Raw genomic sequence first — 26,589 nt, 5'->3', positions numbered from 1 at the left:
TCTTTTCCTGTCTCAGTCTTGTTGTTGTTTTATAAATATTGACATCTTACCTGAAGCTGTAGAAATGTTTGACTGTAGATGCTCTTTTGTCTTAATTTTTTTCTGTTTCATTCTGCAACCCCTTGATGTATTTTCAAACCTTTTGTCTGGCTTTCGTTTTTCTCTATGCTTCTGTACATTTAGTCTGGTTTTTTTCTTTCATTAACAGCTCGATATCAATTTTCCATGTGGATTAGTGGCTCCAAATTGATTGAGATGAAGGTAAAACAAGAAAATCAGAGCCAGTAAGCCTATCACCAGTTTGTTGACATCTTTCTAGTAGCCTGTACAAGTTGTCTTAGCGAGCGAGTTGGCTGTGCGGTTAGGGGCGTGCAGCTGTGAACTTGCATTTGGGAGATGGTGGGTTCGAACCCCAGTGTAAGCAGTCCTTGAAATGGTTTTACGTGGTTTCCTATTTTCACACCAGTCAAATGCTGGGGCTGTACCTTATTTGAAGCCATGGCTACTTCCTTCCTACTCCTAGCCATTTCCTATCCCATCGTCGCCATTAGACCTATCAGTGTCGGTGGAACGTAAAGCAATTTGTAAAAAAAAAAAAAAGGAAAAGCAAGTAGTCTTTCACTCCATTGCCTAATTGTTTGAAAAATCAACAAACTTGAAACAGACTGAATAATTAATATAAATGTATACTGTATGTCTAAGAAAGTATGAATATGTGTGCCTTAGATTATATAAAAAGCAAATAATCAGGCAACCCTCACTTGAACATGAATATTAAGTTGTGTTTCAGATGTAAATGAAGATTTAGTGAAAATATTTTTAATTCCCAAATTAATAATAATCTACGCTTTTGAAGTTGTGCAACATGTTACAGATGGGGCAACATGTTAAAATTAAGTAAATGGTTTTTACAAGCATATTCAACTTTTGAGGTTGTACTAAGATTACATTATTTGATCTAACTATATGTACATTTCATATAGTTTTTATAACACAAGTTAGCGAATCCTCCTCACATTATTGTTATGGATGGGACAAAGTGAAGTAGGTCTAATATTACTGTAAAATATTACTTTTGCGTTCTGAGGAAACCATACTGTTGACTAATAGGAGTTATATTTTTCCTTCCATAAGTCAGCTTTAGCAAAATTTTCATTTGTCAGCCAACTTTTGGTTGGTTGGTTGGTTGGTTGGTTGGTTGGTTGGTTGGTTGGTAGATTTAAACAAAAACTCATCTGTAAGAAATATAAATTTCATAACATGCTTGTTATTTGCATATTATTAACTAACAAAAAAATTTAAAACCTAGTATTTTGAAGATTTATTTTTAAATGTATTTGTCGACTTTGGCATGAAATGGCAGTCTAGTAGATTTTGGATTTCAGCCATATGGAAATTTATGGATCTTGAACTCTAATCACCTTACCATTTTGCCGAAGCTGTGTTTGTTTTGATTCACACTTCTCTTAACGTGTCTCCACCTTTTGCTATATGTAAGTCCTATCCACAGACCTTGTTGAGTTTTTTGACAGATATTGAGTCATCTGATAGTTCACTGTTCTCCAGGTATTCAGTTTTGGAAATGTTCAAGTTCCGTTTCTTGTACAGTACGGTGGTCTTTCAGATTTGTATTCACTACTCAAGCCTTGATGTGCCCTGCTTGTCAATAATATATCAGTGTATGAAAGATTCCAGGAATGTTGGGTTGGATATTTGTTCTTGCCATGTCCATACACAAAATAAAAAGAAATGGTGACAAAGCTGAGTCGTGGTGAACACCAACTTCAATGCTAAAAGGAGTTGAAGTCCCAGCTGTTTTGGTTAAGATGTTGCAATTAGTGGATATAGATTTCTGGTACTCCATGGGCGGTAGCAAGGTTTCCCACTTGTATTTCCTCACTCCCGCCACCACTGGGCAGTAGCGATTCGGTTGTTGATACCTCTATTTTGGAAACAGTAAAAGCATATGAAAATGATGTAACGTGATCGATACCCAAAGTAGCAGAGAAGTGAGAGAGAGAGAGAGAGAGAGAGAGAGAGAGGACAAATTGGGGCACACATTAATCTATAGGAAGAGGCATGCCAGTCTGAGTGGCTCAGAGGGTTGAGGCACTGGCCTTCTGACCCCAGCCTGGCAGGTTTGATTTTGGGTCAGTCCGGTGGTGTTTGAAGGTGCTCAAATACATCAGCCTCATGTCGGTAGATTTACTGGCACATAAAAGAATTCCTGTGGGACTAAATTCTGACACCTCGGCATGTCCGAAAACCGAAAAAGTAGTTAATGGGACGTAAAGCCAGTAACATTATTATTAGGAAGCGGCATTGCTGTAGTTGAGTAAAAAGTAAGGGAAGCTCTTCTCTGCTGGTATGGTCACGTAATGAGAAGGAAGGACTAGTCAATTGTAAAAACAGCTCTCCAATTAGACCCGGGTGGAATACGACCACGTGGAAGACCACTAAAGAGAGAGGGGAACAGTAATTAGGAATTGTGGTTATTTACCAAGAGAGATGTTTAATAAGTTTCTAACTTCTCGGAAATCATTTAAGAAAAGACTAAGTAGCCTCCTGGGCCACAGTCTTAAAGACTGATAACATCATAAAAGCTCTTCTCTATTTGCTTAACAGTGCAGATTAGGGAGAGTCTTGGGTAGTTTTAATTATCAAACTATTGGCCCGTAGCTTGTAACTTATGATTAATAGTAGTGTAAAACTCTAAGCTTCCTTTTTAAAATTATTTTTCCTCTTTTATAACCCATTTTTGAACTCTTCAGTGATGTTCTTTCTTCAAGTTTATGATATGCTCTCCTTCACAACAATCACTCTCACCATCACTGGGAAATAGGAAATAATTTTTGATTTTTTGAGTGGTCCTCCTCCTAAGACTTTTTTTTTTTGTGTAGCTTATTGAACTGTTCCTTTTCTTACAAATATATTGTTTAATTCTATTAACTAGTGAAAAGATTCCATTTATTATAAATGTTTTTAATCATTTCAGGATGATGGTAAAAAACAAAGCCATAAGAAACATAAACCAGAACAGACCAGAAGTTCTGAAGTGTACAAAGATGGTAAAATGGAAGTAGAAAATATACTAGATAAAGAAGATAATGAGAAAGGCTCTTCTGAAATTGACGATGTGGAGCCAGAGACTTCACTAAATGAGAATAAAGGAGAAGGAGGTAGCAATAATAAAGAAAATCACTCAGTTGAGCCAGCATCCCCTGAAGATGTCAGAGAATCTATAAAACAGAAATTTCTGGTTGAAATGCCAGAGGACTTCTATAGCTTTTGGTCCTTTTGCCATTCTGTGCGACATCATGCACCTTTAGGTAAGACTTTAATATTTGTACAATTATCAAGACATTTTTTCTGATTTTGATCCACACTGTCAGCTGCTTTTGAAGATGGATTTTATAGTTGTAAGCTTGCATACAAGAGATGGTACGTTTGGACCATAACATCAGCAACTCAGATGATTTATGTAGATAAAAGCTTGAAGTCAGTTGAGGGTGGATTTGAACTGCACTATCAACTGAACTTAAAATGGGTTGTGTAGCTTAAAGCTTATATTTAGAGATCGTAGGTTTGAATCACATCATCAGCATTTCTGAAGATGGGTTGTGTAGTAGTAAGCTCACATTCAGGAGGTGGTGGGTTTGAACGACACCATCAGCAGCTCTGAAGATAGGTTCTGTAGTATAAAGCTTACTTCAAGAGATGGTGAGTTTGAACACCACCATTAACAACCATCCAAATATCTATGAAGACTTACCTGCACTAGAATAATGGGTGTATTCGTTATCATCCTTGTATAACACTGATATGCAACCATTTTGCTACAGAGAAACTGTTTATATTTTTCAGTACCCACCTATGGGTAGTTGCAATGCCTATATGTAATTTTGTTTCATCATGTCCAGTTTTTATAAAAACAACTTTTTTGAAATTCATCTTAATGTCTAAATACTGAAATTAATATCAATATTTGCATCAATAATACTATTATTATTGCATTAAAGTTGGTAATTTAAACATAATGGAATCGCTAAAATCTTCTAAACAAATGAAATTAAAAATTATGAACAAAGTATCCTATAATCATTTTTTTTTTTTTGGGCTTAATTGCAAGGACACTTGCGGTAAGAAGTGTGTTATACGAGCCACTTATCCTTAAAGAGAAAGTACTTTTGCCCCCACTTGATATTAAGCTTGGGGTTTTGAACCAATTTATTGCCAGCCTTGGCAGCGAAACCAATGTAATTCCATATTTAAAACTGACATTTCCAAAAAAGCAAAAAATTAAAGCTGCTGTATTTGATAGACCATAGATATGCGATCTAATGAGGAATCCACATTTTCAGTCATTGAATGAGACAGAAAATTCTACATGGTGTTCATTTAAAAGCTTGACTGAAAACTTCCTAGGTAACAGGAAATCTGAAAATTACTAGGAAATTACCAAGGAAATGATAGCTAACTTCGAATCTCTAGGTTGTAAAAATCTTGGTGCAGTGAGTGAGGAGCAGGGTGAAAGATTTCATCACCGGGCGAGTTGGCCGTGCGCGTAGAGGCGTGCTGCTGTGAGCTTGCATCCGGGAGATAGTAGGTTCGAATCCCACTATCGGCAGCCCTGAAAATGGTTTTCCGTGGTTTCCCATTTTCACACCAGGCAAATGCTGGGGCTGTACCTTAATTAAGGCCACGGCCGCTTCCTTCCAACTCCTTGGCCTTTCCCTTCCCATCGTCGCCATAAGACCTATATGTGTCGGTGCGACGTAAAGCCCCTAGCAAAAAAAAAAAATTTCATCTAGATATTAAAGTGATGGAAATAAGATACAAGGGCAAGTGCAATGAAGCCATGTTAGCATATTATTGCAGGTACTTAAAAGAGGAATGCATCTCAAAGTCGCAGCAGGGCATCAAAACGGCACAACATATCGATCGACAAATTGAACATCTGAATGTTTGTAAGTACTTTTTATTAATATAATTCCGTAGAAATACTGCCCATGCTCACCAACCTTAGTAGCATTATTAGGCAGTAGAATTTAAGTAAAGCTGACTTGGAATTCCTTTCAGAGGAGAGATGTTCATTGCAATATCCCAAATCCATCATTCCGCCCCCAAAACTACATTTACTTTTACAACCTAAGCAAAAGGAGCACTCACCATTGTCCAATACTAAACTACAAACTTGCATCATTCCCATTGGCTAACGTAAAGTCGCATGCGAGGTCATTTACGTCAATGGTATTACCAACCCCAGCAGAATAAAAATACAAAGAAACAGGACATATAAAGGAAACAATGCTGAATACAGAATAGGAATGATTTTATATCAAACCTACCTTAACACATTGCTGTCCCGCTCATCTGACGTGTGACTGGCCCCTGTGGCCCGAAGGTTTTGGCAGAGACATGGAGTTGGAAGGTATCATAATCTAATAATTTTGAGTTCATTCACAGTTATATCTGTCCACTTTAAAGTTTTTGGTGAGATTTTTTTTTTTTCGGTTCATTCTGGTAATGATATCTGTTTGATTCCTCTACCATATACTCCAACAAAACATCACCAATGAACAACTTGACGACACAACCTATATTTTCAGGTTCATTCGGCAAAATTTTAACGCCAGGCGTCCCCGAGAAAGACTACAAAACCAGTATAATATCCTGTTTAGATCAATCACTGCCAAAAATAGGGAGAATGCTGTCAACAGTACTTACATCTAGACCATCTTTGCTATCTGAAGCAACAGGTCATTGCTCGCATAGTGCAATAAAAGTGTCATTCACGGCATCACTTCCACATAAATGCATGACACTAGCACTAGAATTATCATTACACAATTCATCTTCACTCTCCTCACAATCACTGGGAACATCTGACAAATTATCAGCGAATAATTCACGTATAATATCACCAGGAGTCAATCCACTGTTTACCGGCACTGCCATTTGTGTTTACTAGCATTGATGGATACGCGGAAGATATTCGAAGGCGAAAACAAAAGCCATTCTCGTACTAAAAGGAGCGTAGATTTTCTACCGTTTAGGTACATCAACGATAATCAGCAAGTAGTTCCTCAATAACCGTTAGATGGCATCAGAAGACAGAGTTGCACCAACACGTATTCATACGTGATCGACTGCAGTACACCGTGCTTGGAGACACAAATTGCTACATGAGTGTACAGCATTGTGTTAATGTAAAGGAGGATACAGTGCTGCAGCAGCAGTAAGGAATTCATGCGCAGTCTATTCTTGGGGGAATAAGCTCTTGAACAGGTAACTAGAGGCCTATCTGACGCCCTTAGACCCCCTTTGCTTGTCCCTAAATCACTGGTCTTGTCCACCCCTACCTTGACATCGAGACCAATGCTCTTGTCCAGCCCTACTGTAACTTATCCAGACCAATGGTTTTGTCCACCCGTACCCTAACCAATCCAGACCAATGATCTTTTCCTGGCCATTGGTGTTCACACAGAAAACTAAAGGCCCAACGCCACTTTGTGGCGGCTCTAACCTGGGGGCTCACGTACCTAGACCCCCTTTGCTTGTTTCAAATCATTTCTTGTCAACTAGTGTTGGCTACTGAATGCATGATTCGAAGCAGTGTATCGATTCATTCAAGTGTCTGAATGAATCAATTCACAGGAACGGTGAGCTCACGGCACACGATCCAGTTTACTTCCAGCGGACAGTGCTGAGTGGCGCACTCACGGCTCACTAGCGGACACTGGATGTTGGCGGGGGGCCGAGCTACCGCTGCAGCGAGACAGTGAATCATGGCACACCGAAAAAATCGTGAGCATAGCACAGCTCAGTGAGACACAAGATACACAGGCTCCTTATCGGCACACTGGACACTGGCGAATAGCCGAGCTTCCGCTGCAGCGAGACATACAGTGAGCCATGGCACACCGAAAGAATCGTGTACATTCATGGATCAGTGAGACACTACACACACGCAGTTCGTTGCATTCACTGTCCTCTTCTTACAGGGAGGTTTAAATAATACATGGATTTATTTGTATTAAAAAGGTAGTCAAAACATAATTCTAAAGTAGCTAGTAAGTAGGTAGGCTATTAGGTTATACTATTTATTAGTTTAATGAATCTTAGTATTATAACTTAGTTGACATTTGACAATTAAGTAAACTCGACTCTAGCCTGCTGTATGATTATGAGTCATGCTCATGACCATTCAAAAGTACCTTTTATATAGGGAAGAACGACCAGTATTATCTCAGTTCGTATGTCACATCGTTGCACAAGACTTCAATAATATGTGGACAGTAAGTGAGCCGACTGACGCAGTAACTTAACCAACAGTATGTTGAATCAGAAAAAACAGTGGGCATTGGACATCTCGGGTAGCGTATACAAAATATGACGATTTAAAAAAATCCTCTGCCGATAGAAAAATACATATTTTCAAAAATGACTGAGCGAGTTGGCCGTGCGGTTAGTATTGCGTAGCTATGCGCTTGCATTCGGGAGATGGTGGGTTCGAATCCCACCGTCGGCAGCCGTTAAGATGGTTTTCCGTAGTTTCCCCATTTTAACACCAGGAAATGCTGGGACTGTACCTTAATTAAGGCCATGGCTGCTACCTTCCTTATCCCAGACCTTTCCCATCCTGTGTCGCCGGAAACCTTTGATGTATTAGAGTGACTAGCATTTTTTTTTTCTAAGAAAGGAGTTCATAGTATGAAGACCGGATGGCAGCAGTGAGCACTGAATGCTGTTGCTGCTGTCTTACCAGTACATACTACACAGATGCAGTAGGAGCGGTGACTGTAATGTGCCGTGAATCGGATCACTGTATCGATTCTGTAACGTGAACGGTATCAAATGAATCGAATATCCCATCACTATTGTCAACCCCTATGCTAACATATGGAGACCAATGGTCCTGTCCAACTCTGCTCTAACCTATCCAGATCAATAGTTTTGTCCACCCCTACCCTAACCAGTCCAGACCAATGATCTTGTCCAGGCCAGTGGTGCTTACACTGAAAACAAGAGGCCTAATGCTGCTTTGCGGTGGCTCTATCCTGTAGGGTTTACGCCCCCAGACCCCCTTTCTTTTAGTTCTTAATTAGAGTGGTTGGCAGCCTTGTTGACCGTCCTGACCACCTCCTCTGCGAGAAACCAGTGAGAAGTAAACAAAAGACAGTCACTCCGCATGGAGTCGAGGCATTAATATTGGTGAGCACGGATGGTAGTATTGATTATAATTCAATGTTTTATAGTTAATTTTATACACTTGAATTTTATATTGCAGTGTTAATACATGTTTAAAAAAAATAATATACCTAATTTATTTGCTAGTGATTGCTCAGGGGCACGCAGTTCACTTGGCTGTGGTACAAGAGAGACCACTAGCAGGCCACTAGAGAATACTACACAGTCTGTGGGTTACGGTTTGGTGCACCGTCTCCAGTCATTTCATTGAGGATGTTGCAGGGAATCCAAAAACAGTGGATCAAGTATCATTCATCATTCAAGACCATAGAAATGATCTTCTTAGTAAAGCTTGACAAACGTTCAAGAAGTTACCCTGTGCCGTCTTAGCACAGCCGATTGCTTACGGAGTGAAGCCACATAGCAGCCACTTGCCTTCGTATACGTGTGCAGTGCATGATCCCAAGGGTTGCAGAGGGAAGCGAGTGTGTGCCTGCTACTTGCTTCTCTCGTTCCTGCATGCTATAGCTTGCACACCTATTCCCCTTCATGGATGGCATGTGGTGATGTGTACCGGTCAGCTGTTACTGCTGTACGAATGATCTCGGTTATTGTACTCACTACTCAGCCTAGTTAGTAATTTTGGAGGGTGGGGAATATGTCTCAAGAAGAAGAGGACGCTGGTGCAGGGCCGTTGCAGAAAAAGTTATTTAGAAGAGTGCATGAATCAAATTCCCCGGGTAAAGATTCCACCCGTTGAAAGGATGATGGTAACATTTTTTTTTTTTTTTTTTTTGCTAGGGGCTTTACGTTGCACCGACACAGATAGGTCTTATGGCGACGATGGGATGGGAAAGGCCTAGGAGTTGGAAGGAAGCGGCCGTGGCCTTAATTAAGGTACAGCCCCAGCATTTGCTTGGTGTGAAAATGGGAAACCACGGAAAACCATCTTCAGGGCTGCCGATAGTGGGATTCGAACCTACTATCTCCCGGATGCAAGCACACAGCCGTGCGCCTCTACGCGCACGGCCAACTCGCCGGATGATGGTAACAAAACCGGATAATAGTATAACTAGGGCGGGTTGGAGCAAACTTGGAGAGGTGTTCGAGAAAAGCAGTAAAAAGTACAGTACATGGCTTTGTCCTTTTTTATAAAAATATTCTTAAAAAAAAAGGCTCTAGCCCCACATGGCTTTATATATATATATTTTTTCAAGAACATCAGTACACTTACTGTGTGTAATCACAAGGATCCTGAATTTTACAACAACAAAAAAACGCTAGTAGACGTAATGTTGCAACTTGGAAAAAATAAACTATTTGTATGTACAAATAAGAAACTGCTTGGACTTTACAGAATTCAACACATTCATAGGGAATTATCACACAAAGTGACCTAGATTAACAATTGTGAAATATAAAGGTGGTGGTGCAGGATGCTTAACGAGTCTTTGATAATGCCTATTATGATGTTGAGTATATTTCTGGGGATACCTAACCCTTTCAAGATATTCCAGGTGTATTTTGTAGTTCCTCCCCTGCTACCAAAAAGCAATCCTTTAACTGACCAATGCTCAAGTCAGATGTTGTAACATTCGCTTAAATATGGGAGGCATGGTTCATAAATATCTTTGTTTTCTCTGTCAACCTCAATCGCCTGCTCAATGTCTCTTTCAAAACGAAGGGTGGGATCCAACATTAAAGCAGGGAGATTTTTTGGATGAATGGCAATGATGTCTGCTCTTCTATTTGACCCCGTGAACTTCTTCATAAACTTGCCACTTCATTTCGCTTAATGCTGAAGCTAGAGCGGATCTAAGCCTGTGATGACGATTATTCCTTTGCTGTGCTCCCTTGGGACAGATACCAAACACATGTCCTAAAGTTTGTCTCGTCACAGTCAGGATGACGGAAGTGGGTTGTACATGTGCACCTTCCAGGGACTGGTTGAACCGCCAAGATGTTGGACATCATTTTAAGTGCATTTGTCCACTCTGAAGACTATAAACCACTACGATTATTCACCCAAAAGTTGGCTTTGGGTAGGTCAGCGTATACTGAGACACTTTCCTCTCAAGGAGTGAGAAGCCCATGTATGAAAGGCTTTCTCCCTTAAGACTTATCTTTTACTTGAAGCAGACTGTTACAGATGTTGAAGTGTTGTAAGGAAGCCTCCCATTTAGCTTTCACAACGCCCGGTCGGCTTTTTGGAGCATATATCATTCTATCTGGAAGTCGTGAGGAAGCCTAATGATTTCTTTCACAACTCCTCTCAGTAACTTATCTACAACATCTAGAAAGCTATTTTTAATTTTTATTAACAGTGCACACTGCAGGGGATATATGAGACTTGGCCCAACATACTGATTAATGATGGAGAGTTTCTGGTCAGGTTTCAGCAAAGGTGAACTGCATAATTTGTTGATGTTTATATTCAGGTCCTTTATGATCGCAGCTTCTTCAAATAAAATTTCATCATTAAAGTTAATGCCAAGATGTCTGATGCGTTTGTCAGTATTTATCAGTGTATCATAGAACCGTCCGCAGTTTTAATTTTGGTTGGTACAAGATAACTGTTTTCGTGACAAATTAATTTACTCTTTTGCTGGGTTTGTTTTTAGACCAATGGATGCCAAAGAGCTTCCCACAAATTGAATGAGGTAGCTTATGCTGGTTTTGTTATCTCCTATCAGAGCTAGGTCATCCGCAAAAGCAAGGCGCGATAGCTTGCTTAATCCATCTACTACTGAAAACCCATATATATCAGAAATCTTGTGGCCAGTAAGCTCCTTAATTATTCCGTCTGTTGCTAGGTTGAGAAGAGTTGGCGACAAAGCTGTCCTGCGTAACTCGCCTATTTAATGGGATTGCCTTTGTTTTGTTAGGACCTAACTTTGATTTTGGTACGGTTGTCGATTAGTAATTTCACAATTAAAATTCTTAAATTCTCAGGCATATCACAGGAAGTTAAAGACCTGCTAATATGTTCATGTCCTACTGACTCAGAGGCTTTTGTTACATCTAAGAATGCCACACAACAGTCCTGTTTCTTTGCATGAGCCGTTCTGAGGCAGGCGAAGTATTTGTGTGTGTTCCTGGAGAAGAGACTAAACCTCTTTGAGGGCAAGAAAAGCTTATGTGACAACGAAGCATGTTATATAACATACGTTCAATTATTCTTCTATTAACTGAGAAAACCGAGCTCGATAGCTGCAGCCGCTTAAGTGCGGCCAGTATCCAGTATTCGGGAGTTAGTGGGTTCAAACCCCACTGTCGGCAGCCCTGAAGATGGTTTTCCGTGGTTTACCATTTTCACACCAGGCGAATGCTGGGGCTGTACCTTAAGGCTACGGCCGCTTCTTTCCCAGTCCTAGCCCTTTCCTGTCCCATCGTCGCCATAAGACCTATCTGTGTCAGTGCGACGTAAAGCCAATAGCAAAAAAAAAATAATTAAAAAAATAACTAAAATGGTTATACACCTCCAGTTCTTTTTTTAGATCAAGTGGGTCACCACCTTTGAAAATAAGAAAAATTCTTCCCTTTTTCAAATTCTGTAGGAACTATTCCAAAATGGATCATCACACACCATAATAATGCAATGCATTTTCCTGCTTTCAAATACTTCAAAACTCTCACTTGGGCGGTTAGAGGCACATGGCTGTGAGCTTGAATCCGGGAGACAGTGGGTTCGAATCCCACTTTCGGCAGCCCTGAAGATGGTTTTCCGTGGTTTCCCATTTTCATACCAGGCAAATGCTGGGGCTGTAAGGCCACGACCGCTTCCTTCCAACTCCCAGGCCTTTCCTATCCCATCGTTGCCATAAGACCTATCTGTGTCAGTGTGACATAGAGGAAAAAAAAAAAAAAAAAAAACAACCTCTCACTGAAATTTTATCAGGGCTGGGAGAAGTATACAAACACATATCAGAAAGGGCTCTCTGTTTACATCATCCTCCAGTAACACTAGTGCATTAGCAACGCTATTGTTTGTTTGAAAAGAGGAGTCCAAAGATATCATTGGTAGGTCCAAATAATTCTGAGAAATATCCCTCATCATTTAAAGGTGTTGGACATTTAGGATGTGACTTGTTATTCATTATGCATCATACACATTTTTTCCTGTTATTATAATAATTATACTGTGCTATGTCGTATGCATATTTCTGTCTTTTCTTTCTACTTTTAGATCTTCTTGCAGGATTAGAGCTTTGAAAGTGAGTGAAACCACGATTACCAATCCCTTTTTCTTTTACGTAGATTAAAGTATTTCACCACTGGGTGTTGTGGTCCAGGTAGTATATTCATTAAAGTGCGAAAAAAAAAAAAGAGCAAACCTCCGAGAGGATATCATCTATTTGTTCTGATGTTTGGTCTGTTATTACTTTACGCATTCTAGCGTCCCACGGTTTCATTAAATCAACGCAAGTATTTGACTACGCGGCAGTAGTAGCAGCAGCAGTGCAGTTCGTGCATTAATCTCTACGTCGGAAAAGTCATCGTTAGCACTATCTTGAGCTATTTAATGTTTAGTTAATATCTGCCTATGCTCTTCTGGATGTGCCTTACTAATGTGTATATTTATCGATTTATATGATTTTCCGCATAATCTGCAAATCTGTTTTCCATCCAAAGATTTTTGATGGTTGTTATTAGCACTCTTCATATCTCGTTGGTGAAAGATGAAAGTCACCGGATAGATTTATAAAACCACAAAAAACCTTTAAATGGGGGTACAGTGTTTCAATATGAGGACCAAAATAGTTGCTATGAATTGTGTATAATAAAAAACTAACCGTTACCAAAGAGAGGCATAGTAACCAATATTAACAGTGTTATACCCAATGAGGTTAGTGTCACAAGTAAACAAACTAAACCAAAATCCACTATGGTCCAACGTAAACACCGCTAACAATAAAAAGCATATTTAGATCAAACACAGAAATCAAGAAAGCACTAGAAAAATCATAAAATAAGATTCTGTACATTATAAGGAGCCTTTAATTCAGCCACCGTAATGAATCGGTGTGAAAGTTAAAAGAGAGAGGTGAATGCACATGTAACACAAGTTACCTCTGAAATGAAGGCCAAAATGTGCTTAAATGGTGGCAGTTGAAGGAAATTATGATCTCTTTCAAAATTGTAAGTTTAGCTTTACCATAGAAATGTAATTAATTTTAGACGAATGATTTGATCACGCAGGAAAATTAGTACCCCAAATTGGCAAACTTTGTCTGCAAAATCCTACCCAAGGTGCTCAATCAGAGTGCATTTTCAGCAGGAATGGACATTTAAATTTGGCAAGGAGATGGAGCATTTTGCCATCAGATGTTCACATATCCTTTTAACAGTTACCAGCAGAATATCACTAAACGCAATAGTCTTGAATGAATGTAACTTGTAGACACCATAGTTTGGTTTGGTTTGATTGTTTGTTATTAAAATAACATGTATTTTCCACCATGAATTCAAAGATTATTATGAAAGGTTATGTTCCTCAGTGTTAATCGATCTGCTTTGTTACATCTGACATATACACATTTTATATATATATATATATATTGAACGAATCAATGACTTCCCGCAATTGCGGGTTGCCATAATGGACAAAGTAAAGCACATCAGGATAGATAATGTTTTTATCACATAGAAATATAGCGATGATATGGATTTTTTAGGTTATGGAGGTCCGAACAGGTGAGATTTCAGGATGTGTACAGATCCATGTATGGTGGTGGTAACTATTCTTTCGATGCTGTTCATAGGCAGGTCGAACTTCTTCCAGAAGATAATGTCCAATAACGGACCATTTATATTGGTATTTTATATTGGTACTTCTTCCAGAATTCTACGAACAAGGCAGGTATTGTGCCACGAGCACCAATCATTAGGCCGATAATCTCTACCAATGAAATCACTGTTATATTTCTAAATCAGCCCTGTCAATACTTAAAAATTCTTAATTATTTCATCATTGAACACTGTACATGTTTTGAGAACATTGATAGACTAGGCTGGTATTTTAAGAAAATTGTATGTAGAAGATTGTAGTTGAGAGTTTATTGATTGACATATATTTTAATTTGGAGTTATTTAGTATAAACGTTTTTTACATGTTTTAAACGGACAGTGTCATGGTAGTTTTGGAGCAACTGAGGAAGAGAACTTAAAATGGGCCTGTACCTTAAGGCCACAGTCTCTTTCTCCCACTCCTAGCCCTTTCCTATTCCATCTTTACCATAAGACATATCTGTGTCGGTGTGACATAACAAATTGTAAAATAAACATATGTGTCCCCCACAGAGACAGTCTCTGAAAATAAGTCTCAATTCATGTGCATTTCCACCCATAACGAGCCCCCAGGGCATGCTGCAGTTCAACCAGGCATCACGTCATTTTCCGTTAGCTGGGTGAAAGGGCCATGTGCCTGTTGCACCACAATCGGCTATTGGTCACCAAGTGATAGCGAGAGAGTGAACAAGGGGCTGCTTGAAGCCGTACCTGAGTGTATGATGAGCTATGGGGGAGGAGTAGAGTGATTGCAGCTCCATGACATGTTTTGCAGTGATCTAGTAGTTTCTGTATAACCACATCATGTTGTTCAAATCCTAAAAAGCAAATTGTTCATTGGTTGAAGTAGCCATCGATGTGAATATCACTTTCATCTGAAAACCATATGTTGAAGAAATCTGGTTCCTCATACATGATGGACAACACTTGGCTGCAGTACTGTTATTGGGCTTGCTCATCCCTTTCTGTTAGACACTGAGCAACTTGAGTGCAATATGCAAATCCACCCAGACCTATCACTCAACCGAGTTTCAGTGAAGTTCGTTGCAAACTACGCTTTGTGGACTGTAATACCTGTTGGAGAAATTGTCCCTGATTCTCGTTTGTGGTTCTTGGGTGGCCTTTTATCACCTTTCGTTGACGTGTGACTGGTCCCACATGATGGAACTTGTCAATGGCAGCTAACACTGTTCTGTTATCTGGTGCCTTCTTATTAAATCGCTCCTCATACTGTTCTTTAATGAGAAGCAAACTCGGCCCATTGTAATGCCCCACTTCGTGTGACTGGAAATAATGTTCCATGATAAATACCTTCTGCTCTGTTGTGAGAACCATAATTGCAGAAATCAATTCAACACAGAATTCACAGTGTCAGACTATTACCATAGGTACTGTTACAAATAAAACACTGTCTGTTTTATTTATCTGACTTAATTCAGGATGACCCAATTAGTACACACACATACACGTATTCAGTTATACTTGACAAATGGAAGACAACAGTTTACTAATTATTGGTGGCTATTTACAAAGTTTCTGTGGTTTGTGAACCATAGCAAGAGCTGGGTGGCCTAGTAAGTGGTCCTGAGAGTTGGGATACCAGTTGCTGTAGAATGTAGTGATGGGATATTAGATTCATTTTACTGAATCTATTCATTTGATTCCGTTCACATTATTGAATCGATACAGTAATCCAATTCAAGGCACATTAGAGTCACCGTTCCTATTAGTACTGTGTAATGTGTTCTGATAGACAGCAGCGACAGCATTCGATGCTCACTGCTGTCATCAGGTCTTCATTCTCTGAACTGCTTTCCTGTGTGTCATCCAGCTTTCAGATTCAGGTTTCTCCTGCAGCCATCTCTTCACATCAAGTTTTGATGTTACAAAGCCTTTCCATCCACAGTAACAACTCCATTAAATAAGTACTGTATATAGAATTAGATGAAAAAAATATCTGCACACACAGTCATCAATGATCTGCATTTAAGGCTGTCTTCCAGGTGGCAGATTCTCTTCTTCTTCTTCTTCTTCTTCTTCTTCTTTTATGACCACATAGGATCACTTTAGTCAGTCCGTCGTTCAGGTCTCTTTGAAGGGATTGTTCGGGCTTTGCGGTCCTCCCAGTACTTCTTCAGACGCTCCGATCTTCGTGCCCTTTCCTCAGTTGAAAATGTGCGTGTTGTTGGTTTGTTTTGTGTAAGGGTAAAGCGGAGGTTTGTATTCTTGAGTTTTGTATTCAATTTTATCTTATTTTTGGTGTCTTCTGTTGTAAGGCCTATTTCCTTCAGATCCTCTCTTACTTCTCTGATCCATTTACATCCTGTTGTGGTATTTTTTGAGACGAGATTGTGTTGTACTAGTTGTTTCAGAAGTCTCGAGTCCTGCATCCTCATGATATGTCCAAAGAATCCCAGTCTCCTCTTACGCATAGTATCTGTAATGGGTTCTAGCTCTTTGTACACGACTTTGTTAGGTATTAACCGCCACTGTCCATCTTTCTGATATTTTTTGTTGATACAGGTTCTTCCAATCCTCCTTTCAATTTTCTGAAGTCTGTCAGTCTTTGATTGTTTATTCAGGTAAAAGAGTGTTTCTGCTGCATATGTAGCTTCCGGTTTTATAACTGTGTTGTAGTGTTTTATTTTTGTATTTATTGATAGACATTTCTTTTTGTAGATATCCCATGTTAATTTTTGTGCTTTAGCTAATCTATTTGTTCTTACTTGGATTGAGATTTTTTCATTTAAGTTATGTGTTATTACTTCTCCAAGATATTTAAACTGAGTTACTATTTTGATTTTATTACCATTTATGGTGACTTCTTTTAGCTGTGTTGGTTTTTGGGGCATAATTTCTGTTTTTTCAAATGATATTTTGAGGCCAATTTTATTTGCAATGTTTTGAAGTTCTGATATCTGGGTTTTTGCTTCTTTTATGTCCACTGCTAGTAATGCTAAATCGTCAGCAAAACCCAGGCAATTTGTTTTGATTTTTCGGCCAATCTTTATTTTGGGGGGACATTTTCTAAACCATTCCCTCATTACCATTTCTAGAGCACAGTTAAATAATAGTGGTGAGAGCCCATCTCCCTGCCGTAGTCCAGTTTTAATTTCAAATGTCTCTGATGTTTCCCCCCTAAACTTCACTTTTGACTTGGTATTGGTGAGAGTCAATTTTATCATGTTTATTAATTTGGGGTGTAGTCCAAGGTGCCTTAAAATTTTAAACAGAGATTCTCTATGGATGCAATCATAAGCTTTCTTGAAATCTACAAATGTTATCACCATATCTCTGCTTCTTCTCCTGTTATAGTCCATTATCAACTTAAGACTCATGATCTGATCAGGACAGCTCCTCCAGGGTCTGAAACCTCCTTGATATTCTCCTAGTTCTTTCTCAAGTTGTAAACTTATCCTATTAAGGATGATTATTGAAAATATTTTGTATGTTATGTCTAGGAGAGAGATTCCCCTGTAGTTATTAGGGTCGGTTTTGTCCCCTTTTTTGTGCAGAGGATGAATGAGGGCTGTTGTCCAGTGTTCTGGTAGTTCTTCTTTAATCCAGATAGAGACAAGTTGTTGATGGAGGGCAACTTTTGCTGAGGTTCCTGCATATTTCCAGATTTCCGCAAAGGTCTGATCTTCTCCTGGCGCTTTGTAGTTTTTTAATTTATTCAGAGCTTGGTAGACTTCCTTTATTGTGGGGGGATTGATGTTTTCTGGTGATGTTTTTATCGGGGTGTTGGTGTCCAAATGAAGGAGTTCTGTAGGTTCCTCACAATTTAAAAGCTTGTTGAAATGTTTAGCCAGAATTTCTGCATTGTCTTTATTGTTATGGGCCAGCTTACCATCTTCATCCTTCATCAGTAGGGTCGGGGGTTCATATTTTTGGAGCTGCTTTCTGAAGGTTTTGTAGTAGTCCCTTGATTTAGTTTTACTGAACTGTTCTTCAATTAACTGCAGGGTGTCCTTATGATGTTGTCTTTTTATTCTTCTTAAGACTTGGGTAGTTTCTTTTCTCTGTTTTACTAGCTTTTGATAGGATATTTCTGTCTTTTGGGACTGATGTAATAGCCATGCCTGATGTCTTTTCTCCACTGTTTCATCACATTCACTGTTCCACCATTGGTGTTTTTTACGTGGTTTAATTGGAGCTAGGTCTTCTGCAATTTGTTTAAGGTTGTGTACTAAGTCTTCAAGTTTGTCTGTGATTTTTATTTTTTCAGTTGCTTTCTGGTAATTTTTGTTGTTGATTAGCTGGGTAGGATCTATTTTTCTTTTAGTTTTAAGGGCTTGCTTTTGTTGTCTCCTCTGGGGAGTGAGTTTAATTTTAATTTTAACTACGTAGTGATCTGAACCTGTGTCTATTCCTCGGAGGACTTTGACGTTATAGATCTCTTTGTGGTGGTATTTGTCCATGCAGACGTGGTCCAGTTGCCATTCTCCTTTAGTGTAGTCAGGGTGTTTCCATGTTTTGAGTTTTTGAGGTTTCCTCTTAAAACATGTAGATTTTGAGATTAAATTATGGTTTCTACACAGGTCAACTAGTCTCTCTCCATTTTTATTTGTTTTCTTGTGTGCTGGCCATTTTCCGATGATGTCACGGTATTTTCTTTCTCTGCCTAGTTGAGCGTTGAAGTCGCCTATTAATAATTGTTCGCATATTCTTTTCCTAATGATTTCAAAGAACTTTGAAATGTCACTGTGTTCACAGCTTTCTGATTCATCATCTTGTTATTGCCTCAGTCGTCTCACTTACTGTCCTCGTACACCAGTGGTCTCGATTTATATCTTGTGCAATGATGCAACATATGGACTGAGAGAATACTGACTGATTCTTCCCAATATAAAAATAATTTTGAGTGGTCATGAGCATGACCCATAGTCACTGAGAGCTGGGTTGAATTAATTGTCGAATGTCAACTAGTTTTAATACTAAGATTCATTAAACTAATAAATAGGATAACCTAATAGACTACCTACTTTCTAGCTACTTTAGAATTATGTTTTGACTATCTTTTTAACACTGCAAATAAATCTATCATTTTAAACCTCCCTGTAAGAAGAGGACAGTGAATGCAAGTGGGTACTATTTTCAAATTAGCTGAGAGCGAGAGTCTGTTTTAGGGTACGATTTTTTCATGGATGGTTCTGAATGTTTCCCTCGCAGTGGAAATTCGGTTCTCCGTTAATGTCCGGTATTAGATAATGAACTGTGTATGTGTGTTATGTCTCAATGATCCATGAGTGAACCACTCAGTATTTTCTGCTGCGAGTCAGCTAAATCGTGTACTGTGAACTTGCCGTTGCTGCGATTCATTTCACTCGGACAGATGAACGAATCGATACACTGCTTCGAATCATACACTCAGTAGCCAACACTAATGGAATGGGGCTGCATATCTTGGACATTTTCTGAATTGTAGTCCTCCTTGTGCTCAGGCTGCTAGACTATACACAGCCAGTGGTTAGACTAGAGATTCTGAATGGGGCTGTGTTAGTAAGAGTAGCAACCTGCTTTGCAGAATTTTCACCAAACAGTCTCAAAACGTTTTAACCAGGCCTCGGACCTATGGGAGTAATGGAATCCCACTCCCATTTGACAGGCAAGGACTCCATGGAAACAACTTGGCAAACAAAATGGAATTTGATGGGGAGCTATCAGTATTAATGGGACTTATGGAAGAAAGAAAGTAGAACTGACCGAGTCAGCAAGGATGTGTTAGAACTTAATGATATTTGGGTAAGGGAAGATAATGAGGAAGAGACAGGAGATTAAAAGTGCACTAGATGGGCATTGAAAATGGAGGGACAGATGTGGGGTAGGGCTGTTCATTAGAAATGCTATTGCATGCAATGTAGTTTCTTGTTTGATGTGTAAATGAGCGAATGATATGAGAAGATCTGACAATTGGAGGAATTAGGAGGAGAATTTTCTCAGTGTATTTACCATGTGAGGGTGCAGATGAGGAGGAAGTTGACAAGTCTTATGAAACATTGCTGTGACATTGTAGTCAGGGTCAACAGCAAGGATTAAAAGTGCACTAGATGGGCATTGAAAATGGAAGGACAGATGTGGGCTAGGGCTAATGGGTGATTTCAGTGTGAGAGTTGGAAATACAAGCTAAGGTTACGAGAGGGTGATTTGATAAATGTGGGGAAGATATGGAAGCTAATAGGCATGGGAAGCGTTTGCTGGACTACTGTGCTAGTATGAGGTTAGCAGTTATGAATACATTCAAGTGTAAGGGTATTCACTGCTACACATAAGAGGGTAGGGGCACCAGATCCATAATAGACTATATCTTAACCGACTTTGAATTCAGGAAATCTGTTGGGAATTTGTAGATTTTGGGGACTTTTTTTGATGATACAGACCACTATGTGATCTCTACGCCTAGGATAGAGAAAGTGAAAGCTGTCTGTACGTGCTTATGAATAGTGAAAGGTTTCAAACAGTGGACAGTAAGCAGGTTCAGGATATAGAAAGAGAAAGGATGGCATTCGAGGATGCTGTAGTAGAAACAGCAAGGGAATGACTTGGAACAGTTGTGAGTAAACATGTGAAAAGATAAACATCTTGGTGGATTGATGAAGTGAGAGCAGCTTTTGAACATGAAAGAACACACAAAAAATGGCTCCAAACAAAGATTAATGCCGACAGGGAATGTAAGTAGATGAAAGAAACGGAGCGAAACAAATAGTTGTTGAATCCAAGAAGTCGTGGGAATATTTTTGTAATAACCTATAAATGCTAATAAAGAATCTTAGAAAGAGAGGGAAAAAGGAAATGAATAGTGTTTTGGGTAAATCAAGTCAACTCATAATAGATCCCAGGGAATCTCTGGACAAGTGGAAGGAATATTTTGAACATCTTCTCAATATAAAAGGAAATCTTCCTGCTCACATCGCAAACAACCGGAGTCATGAGGAGGAGGACAATGAGGTTGGTGAAATTATGCTGGAGGAAGTGGAAAGGATGGTAAATAAACTCATTTGTCATAAAGCAGCAGGAATAGATGAAAATATACCTGAAATGGTGAAATATAGTGGGAAGGCAGGGATTAAATGGCTTCATAGAATAATATTAGCATGGAGCGTTAGTAAGGTACCTTCTGATTGGACAAAAACAGTAATTGCACCTATCTATAAGCAAGAGAACAGGAAGGATTGCAGCAACGATCTAGTTCACTGGCATTTTGGAAGGGAGAGTGCTATCAATGGTTGAGAATAAGTTGGTTGAAAACCAGTGTGATTTCAGAGCACTAAGTGGTTGTCAGGATCAGATTTTAGGAATGTGCCAGGTAATTGAGAAATGCTACAAGAGTAATAGACAGTTTTGTTTATATTTCATGGATCTAGAGAAGGTATATGACAGAGTATCGAAGGAAGAGATGTTTGCTGTACAGGAAGACTATGGGATTAAGGGTAGATTATTAAAATAAATCAAAGGCGTTTATGTTGACAATTGGACTGCAGTGCGAATCGGTGGTCAATTTGAGTTCTTGGCTCAACGTACTTACAAGGATTAGACAAGGCTGTAATCTTTCATCTTTGTTCATAGTTTACATGGATTCTCTGCTGAAAGGTTTTAAGTGGCAGGTAGGGATTCAGTTAGGTGAAAATTTAGTAAGCAGTTTGGCCTATGCTTACAACTTGGTCTTAATGGCAGATAGTGCCGAAAGCCTGCATTCTAATATCTTGGAACGTGAAAATTGGTGCAATGAGTGTGGTCTGAAAATGAGCCTTTCCAGTATTAAATTGATGTCGGAAGGTAAGAAATGCAAGAAAATTAAATGTCAGATTGAGTTTTCTTTTTTTACATAAAAATAATTTTAACTGTTAGGCTCTTCAGTCTGCTGAAACTAACTTTGAGTAAATAGATGTTTAAATTACCTAAAAGAGAAAACATATGGTAACAGTATTACACCTTCAAAAGAAACAATTAAAATAGTGACATGTTTCGTTCTTGAAAGAACATCATCAGATTCTATCAAATCACACTCATATATTTGTTTATTTCTGTTTAATACTTAGGAATTTTAAATGTGAGGTTTATCTGAATGCCCTCCTTTGTCTCTACTCCAGCATTTACCGCGCTTTTTGAAAAATTTGGGAAAGGTAGATAATTTGAAGTATTTAGGACGCCTATGATGATAGTATAGTAAGTGACATTGAATCGCAGTGCAGCAAAGCTAATGCAGTGAGTTCACAGTTGCAGTGAACATTATTCTGTAAGAAGGAAGTCAGCTCCTGGACGAAACTATTTTTACATTGGTCCTTTTTCAGGAGAGTGAAAGCTTCGTTCACTCAGAATATCTTATGAATAAGTTAGAAATAACAGACATGAAAGTAGGGAGAATGTTTGCTGATACAGATGGGAATAATGGCAAGAGGGTAGTTAGAATTAGGAGAGAAATGATAAGTTGGGAACACATAAACCGGCTTCGATGGTGGGATTTTGAGGCGAATGGAAGAGGATAGGTTACCTATGAGAAAAGTGACTCTATTATGGAGGGAGAAGTAGAGGGTGACCAAGACAAGAATAGTTAGACTCAGTTTCTAACAATTCATAGATAAGAGGTAGTTACAAATAGCGGATTGTGGCAGCAGTTTGTAAATTCAGAAAGGCTTGCAGACTGTACGTTGAAAGGCATAACAGTCCTAAATGAAGATTGAACATATGTATGTTACAAAGTTTCTAGTTCTCACTGCAGGTCTTCAGCAGAGCAGTTTTGAGTGACATCTGCTCCTTTTACTCCACTACGAACACACGAATCTCTTCACTCAACAGTTCCGTATATTTGGGTTCGAACACAAGTCTGTTGACTATCGTGCAGCATGATGACTATTCACTTAGCTCAACTTCAGACACGTCTGATAACCCACACAATCGCATGATTGCTGTACACTCAACTCAAATCCATAGAAGGTGGATAACATGTACAGTTAACTTGCTAGTTGCTTTAAGTCGCACCGACACAGATAGGTCTTATGGCGATGATGGGACAGGAAAGGCCTAGGAATGGGAAGAAAGCGGCCGTGGCCTTAATTAAGGTACAGCCCCAGCATTTGTCTGGTGTGAAATGGGAAACAACAGAAAACCATCTTCAGGGCTGCCGACAGTGGGGTTCGAACCCACTATCTCCCGGATGCGAGCTCACAGCTGCGCGCTCCTAACCGTACAGCCAATTCGTCTGGTGCACAGCTAACTACCAACCAGAGTGACTGCTCCACACACTGAACTATTCAACACACATTACTAGACAATAATACAGCATGATGAACTATAACAACACTTAAACATTATTCTTTGACATACTTCTCCAATACACTCAATGATGACACAGCCACAACAGTTGCAACACTTCACCATGACGTCAATCTCTCAACACTCGCATCTCTGCTCTAACAACACTACTACAATCCAGCAACTCACACGTCTGCTGAAAGTCTTTCTCTCTATATGCCTGATGATGTCCGACTCGTTGGCTGAATGGTCAGCGTACTGGCCTTCGATTCAGAGGGTCCCGGGTTCGATTCCCGGTCGAGTCGGGGATTTTAACCTTCATTGGTTAATTCCAATGGCTCGGGGGCTGGGTGTTCGTGATGTCCCCAACATTCCTGCAACTCACACACCACACATAACACTATCCTCCACCACAATAACACGCAGTTACCTACACATGGCAGATGCCGCCCACCCTCATCGGAGGGTCTGCCTTACAAGGGCTGCACTCGGCTAGAAATAGCCACACGAAATTATTATTATTATGCCTGATGATAAAGTACTGGTATCTTTGGGGAGCGGTCAGGATGAGAATGTTCGAGTTTCGCCTTCCAGGAAATCCATGTAGATACCAGACGAAAGACGCAATGAAAGGAGGGACTGACATGTGCCCTCAGTCGAACTGGGAGATCTCTGGACTGACTCACTCATCCCTTCCAGGAAATACTGAAGAAAGCTTCCGGAGGGCTGGCAATCTTATGAGCACATAACAATGCAGTAAATAAATACTTTGTTGCTTGGGAAACGTTCACAGCAGATTAGCAGTAATTTGTGTCATTTGTTTTGTTGGATACTGCACAATGAATATTCGTCAATTATTGTAAAATGTTAAAACTAATTATGAACTTACTAGTGTTTTGTTCCACTTGGGCTAATTTAAGATTTTTTCTTGCATGACTCATTGTGTAAACTTTTATATATAAAATATTAATATAAATTATACATTTGGCATAAAATGTTGAAGCAAGAAGATAGTCACACCACTGGTCGTGCGATGAGGGAAGCACAGTGAAGAAAGCAACAGGAAACTACCTGACTTCTCATTTCCCTAGTATGCCTATTCAGTAATGCCTAGGCCGTGTATGACAGTTAGTCATAAAGCTGTTGAAGATCTACCAGACTTCGGGCTCACCATATGCATATATCTATATATTTAAAAATGGATGTATGTGTGTATATTCCAACATAGCATGGAACAATTTCAACTAAGCTTGGTACATGTATGAGTAAATAATCGGGAAAAGGATACCGTACAGGTAAGACATCCAGGAGGGGGGGGGGGGGGTGTAAAAAAATAATAAAAAACGATCAATATTGTTGTCAAATCCACGGTTTTCGGAGTCTTTAATATGAATAGTGACACCCTGGATACTGTTTAAGTCCAATTTCAGACCCTATCTGCACGGGGAATGAGAAGGATTGAAAAAAAGTAAATGTCTGATGTATGTGTACATCTTCCAACAGAGCTCTTAACCAAACTTGGTACATGTCTGGCTTACAGTATGGAAAAAAATACTGTGAGGGTAAGTCATCCTAGGGAATGGGGAGGGTTGACATGTAAAAAAATAAAAAACTACCGATGTTATTATCGAATCCATAGTTTTCGGGATCGCCGAGATGAATTATGACATTCTGGATACTGTTTAAGTCCACGTTCGGGCCCCATTGGCATGAAGGGTGAGAAGGGGTGGAAATGTTCAGAATGACCAAGACTAGTTGCTAGTCTGATCAGTGACAGTCGCAATGACAGTTGGAATCTTGTACATCATAGCTATAGCAAGACGCTTAAATACATACGGTCATTTATTTGAAAGGATTGCCTACTTCCCACACAGTCTTGGCTACCACAAGGAGAAAGTTTAATGTGAATCAGAATAATCTAAAACTTAAAAATAACAAATAACTATAAAATAGTTCTAAAATATCAATCATCACAATAAATATGAAAATCCACAGCTTGTTTCCAGTCAATAGGTCAGGAATGGAATGAACGAACCCTCCCATCTAGTGGCGAGGATAGGAATAGGAATTGTGCCGCTGCCGAAGCCTGTCACATTCCTCTGGGGTAATGATTAAGGAATGACAGATGAAATGAAATTATATTGGAGAGTGTTGCTGAAATGAAAGATGACAGGGAAACCCGGAGTATCCAGAGAAAAACCTGTCCAGCACAAATCTCACATGGAGTGACCGGGATTGACAGTAAATAAATCGCAAAAATTTACTTCACACATAATTAACAGGTAATAGAAACTCTAAAAGTAAACATTCAAAAATTCACTTCACACATAATTAACAGGTAATATAAATTAAAAAAATAAACATTAAAAAATGTACCCCGGCAGTGTCGGGTACTACAGCTAGTTTTGTATTAACTGCCCATATTCTTTAGTAGTGAAGGCACAGAATATTATTTTGTTTGGTTTGTGATTTATATAACCACGCTAGATTTAATTGAATGTCAAACTACAATGTGTGGCAACATCAATATACGTGATTGTTTTTAGAGTTGAACATGATTGTACTTTTTTTTAAATAAGTGTTTATTTACAATGAGTTGATTATTATGTAGGTTATCAGTATTAATGGTTGAGTGGTTAGTGAGCTTTCTCAGCAAGCTCAAATAAAGCTAAAAGAACCCTGGTGTATACATCTTGCATCTACTTTAGACAATTTTGCCTGTCGTCTGTGTATTTTGCGTAGAATTTTTAAGTTTCAGTACAATGAGTGCTGACCATAGCAGTGAACAAATTGGTGTGACCTGGTAGCAACAATTTTGGTGAATTCTTCTAAATCGACTTACTACTAACATGAGTGCTGTTAATAGATCTGACATTTTGCTCTTTACTGTGAATGGTAAAGTTTTCTTGCAACTCTTAGCATCATTTGGTGGGATCGCTTTCCGTAATCCTAATTCCCCAATTTTATTTTATTATTTTATTTTTTGCTAGTGGCTTTACATTGCACCGACACAGATAGGTCTTATGGTGACGATTGGATAGGAAAGGGCTAGGCGTTGGAAGGAAGCGGCCATGGCCTTAATTAAGGTACAGCCCCAGCATTTGCCTGGTGTGAAAATGGGAAACCACTGAAAACCATCTTCAGGGCTGCCGACAGTGGGATTCAAACCCACGATCTCCCGGATGCAAGCTCACAGCCGCACGCCTCTAACCACATGGCTAATTCGCCCAGTAATTCCTGCATTTTGCTGATAGAGGGACTTCTTGCTTTCCATCCCGTCGATTCAACTTAAGTTTCCCATTTGACTTATGTAAGCTGGTACTGTGAATCCTCTTCATTTGGAGGAGAGATTTGTTCTCA

General features: G+C 39.3%; 1 protein-coding gene across 1 annotated transcript in view; it reads left to right on the top strand.

The window, feature by feature from the left end:
- Window positions 1–26,589, top strand: part of Hpf1 (Histone PARylation factor 1) — a 131,606-nt gene that overhangs the window by 12,839 nt on the left and 92,178 nt on the right. Inside the window, exon 2 of the mRNA XM_067142662.2 lies at window positions 2,996–3,329. Within this exon, the coding sequence (XP_066998763.2) occupies window positions 2,996–3,329 (334 nt within the window). The remainder of the gene's footprint in view (window positions 1–2,995; window positions 3,330–26,589) is intronic.

Source organism: Anabrus simplex, chromosome 3 (genome assembly GCF_040414725.1).
Source record: "Anabrus simplex isolate iqAnaSimp1 chromosome 3, ASM4041472v1, whole genome shotgun sequence".
NCBI lineage: Eukaryota > Metazoa > Arthropoda > Insecta > Orthoptera > Tettigoniidae > Anabrus > Anabrus simplex.
The sequence above is the reverse complement of the archived record's forward strand: the minus strand, read 5'-3'. Positions and strand labels throughout refer to the sequence as shown.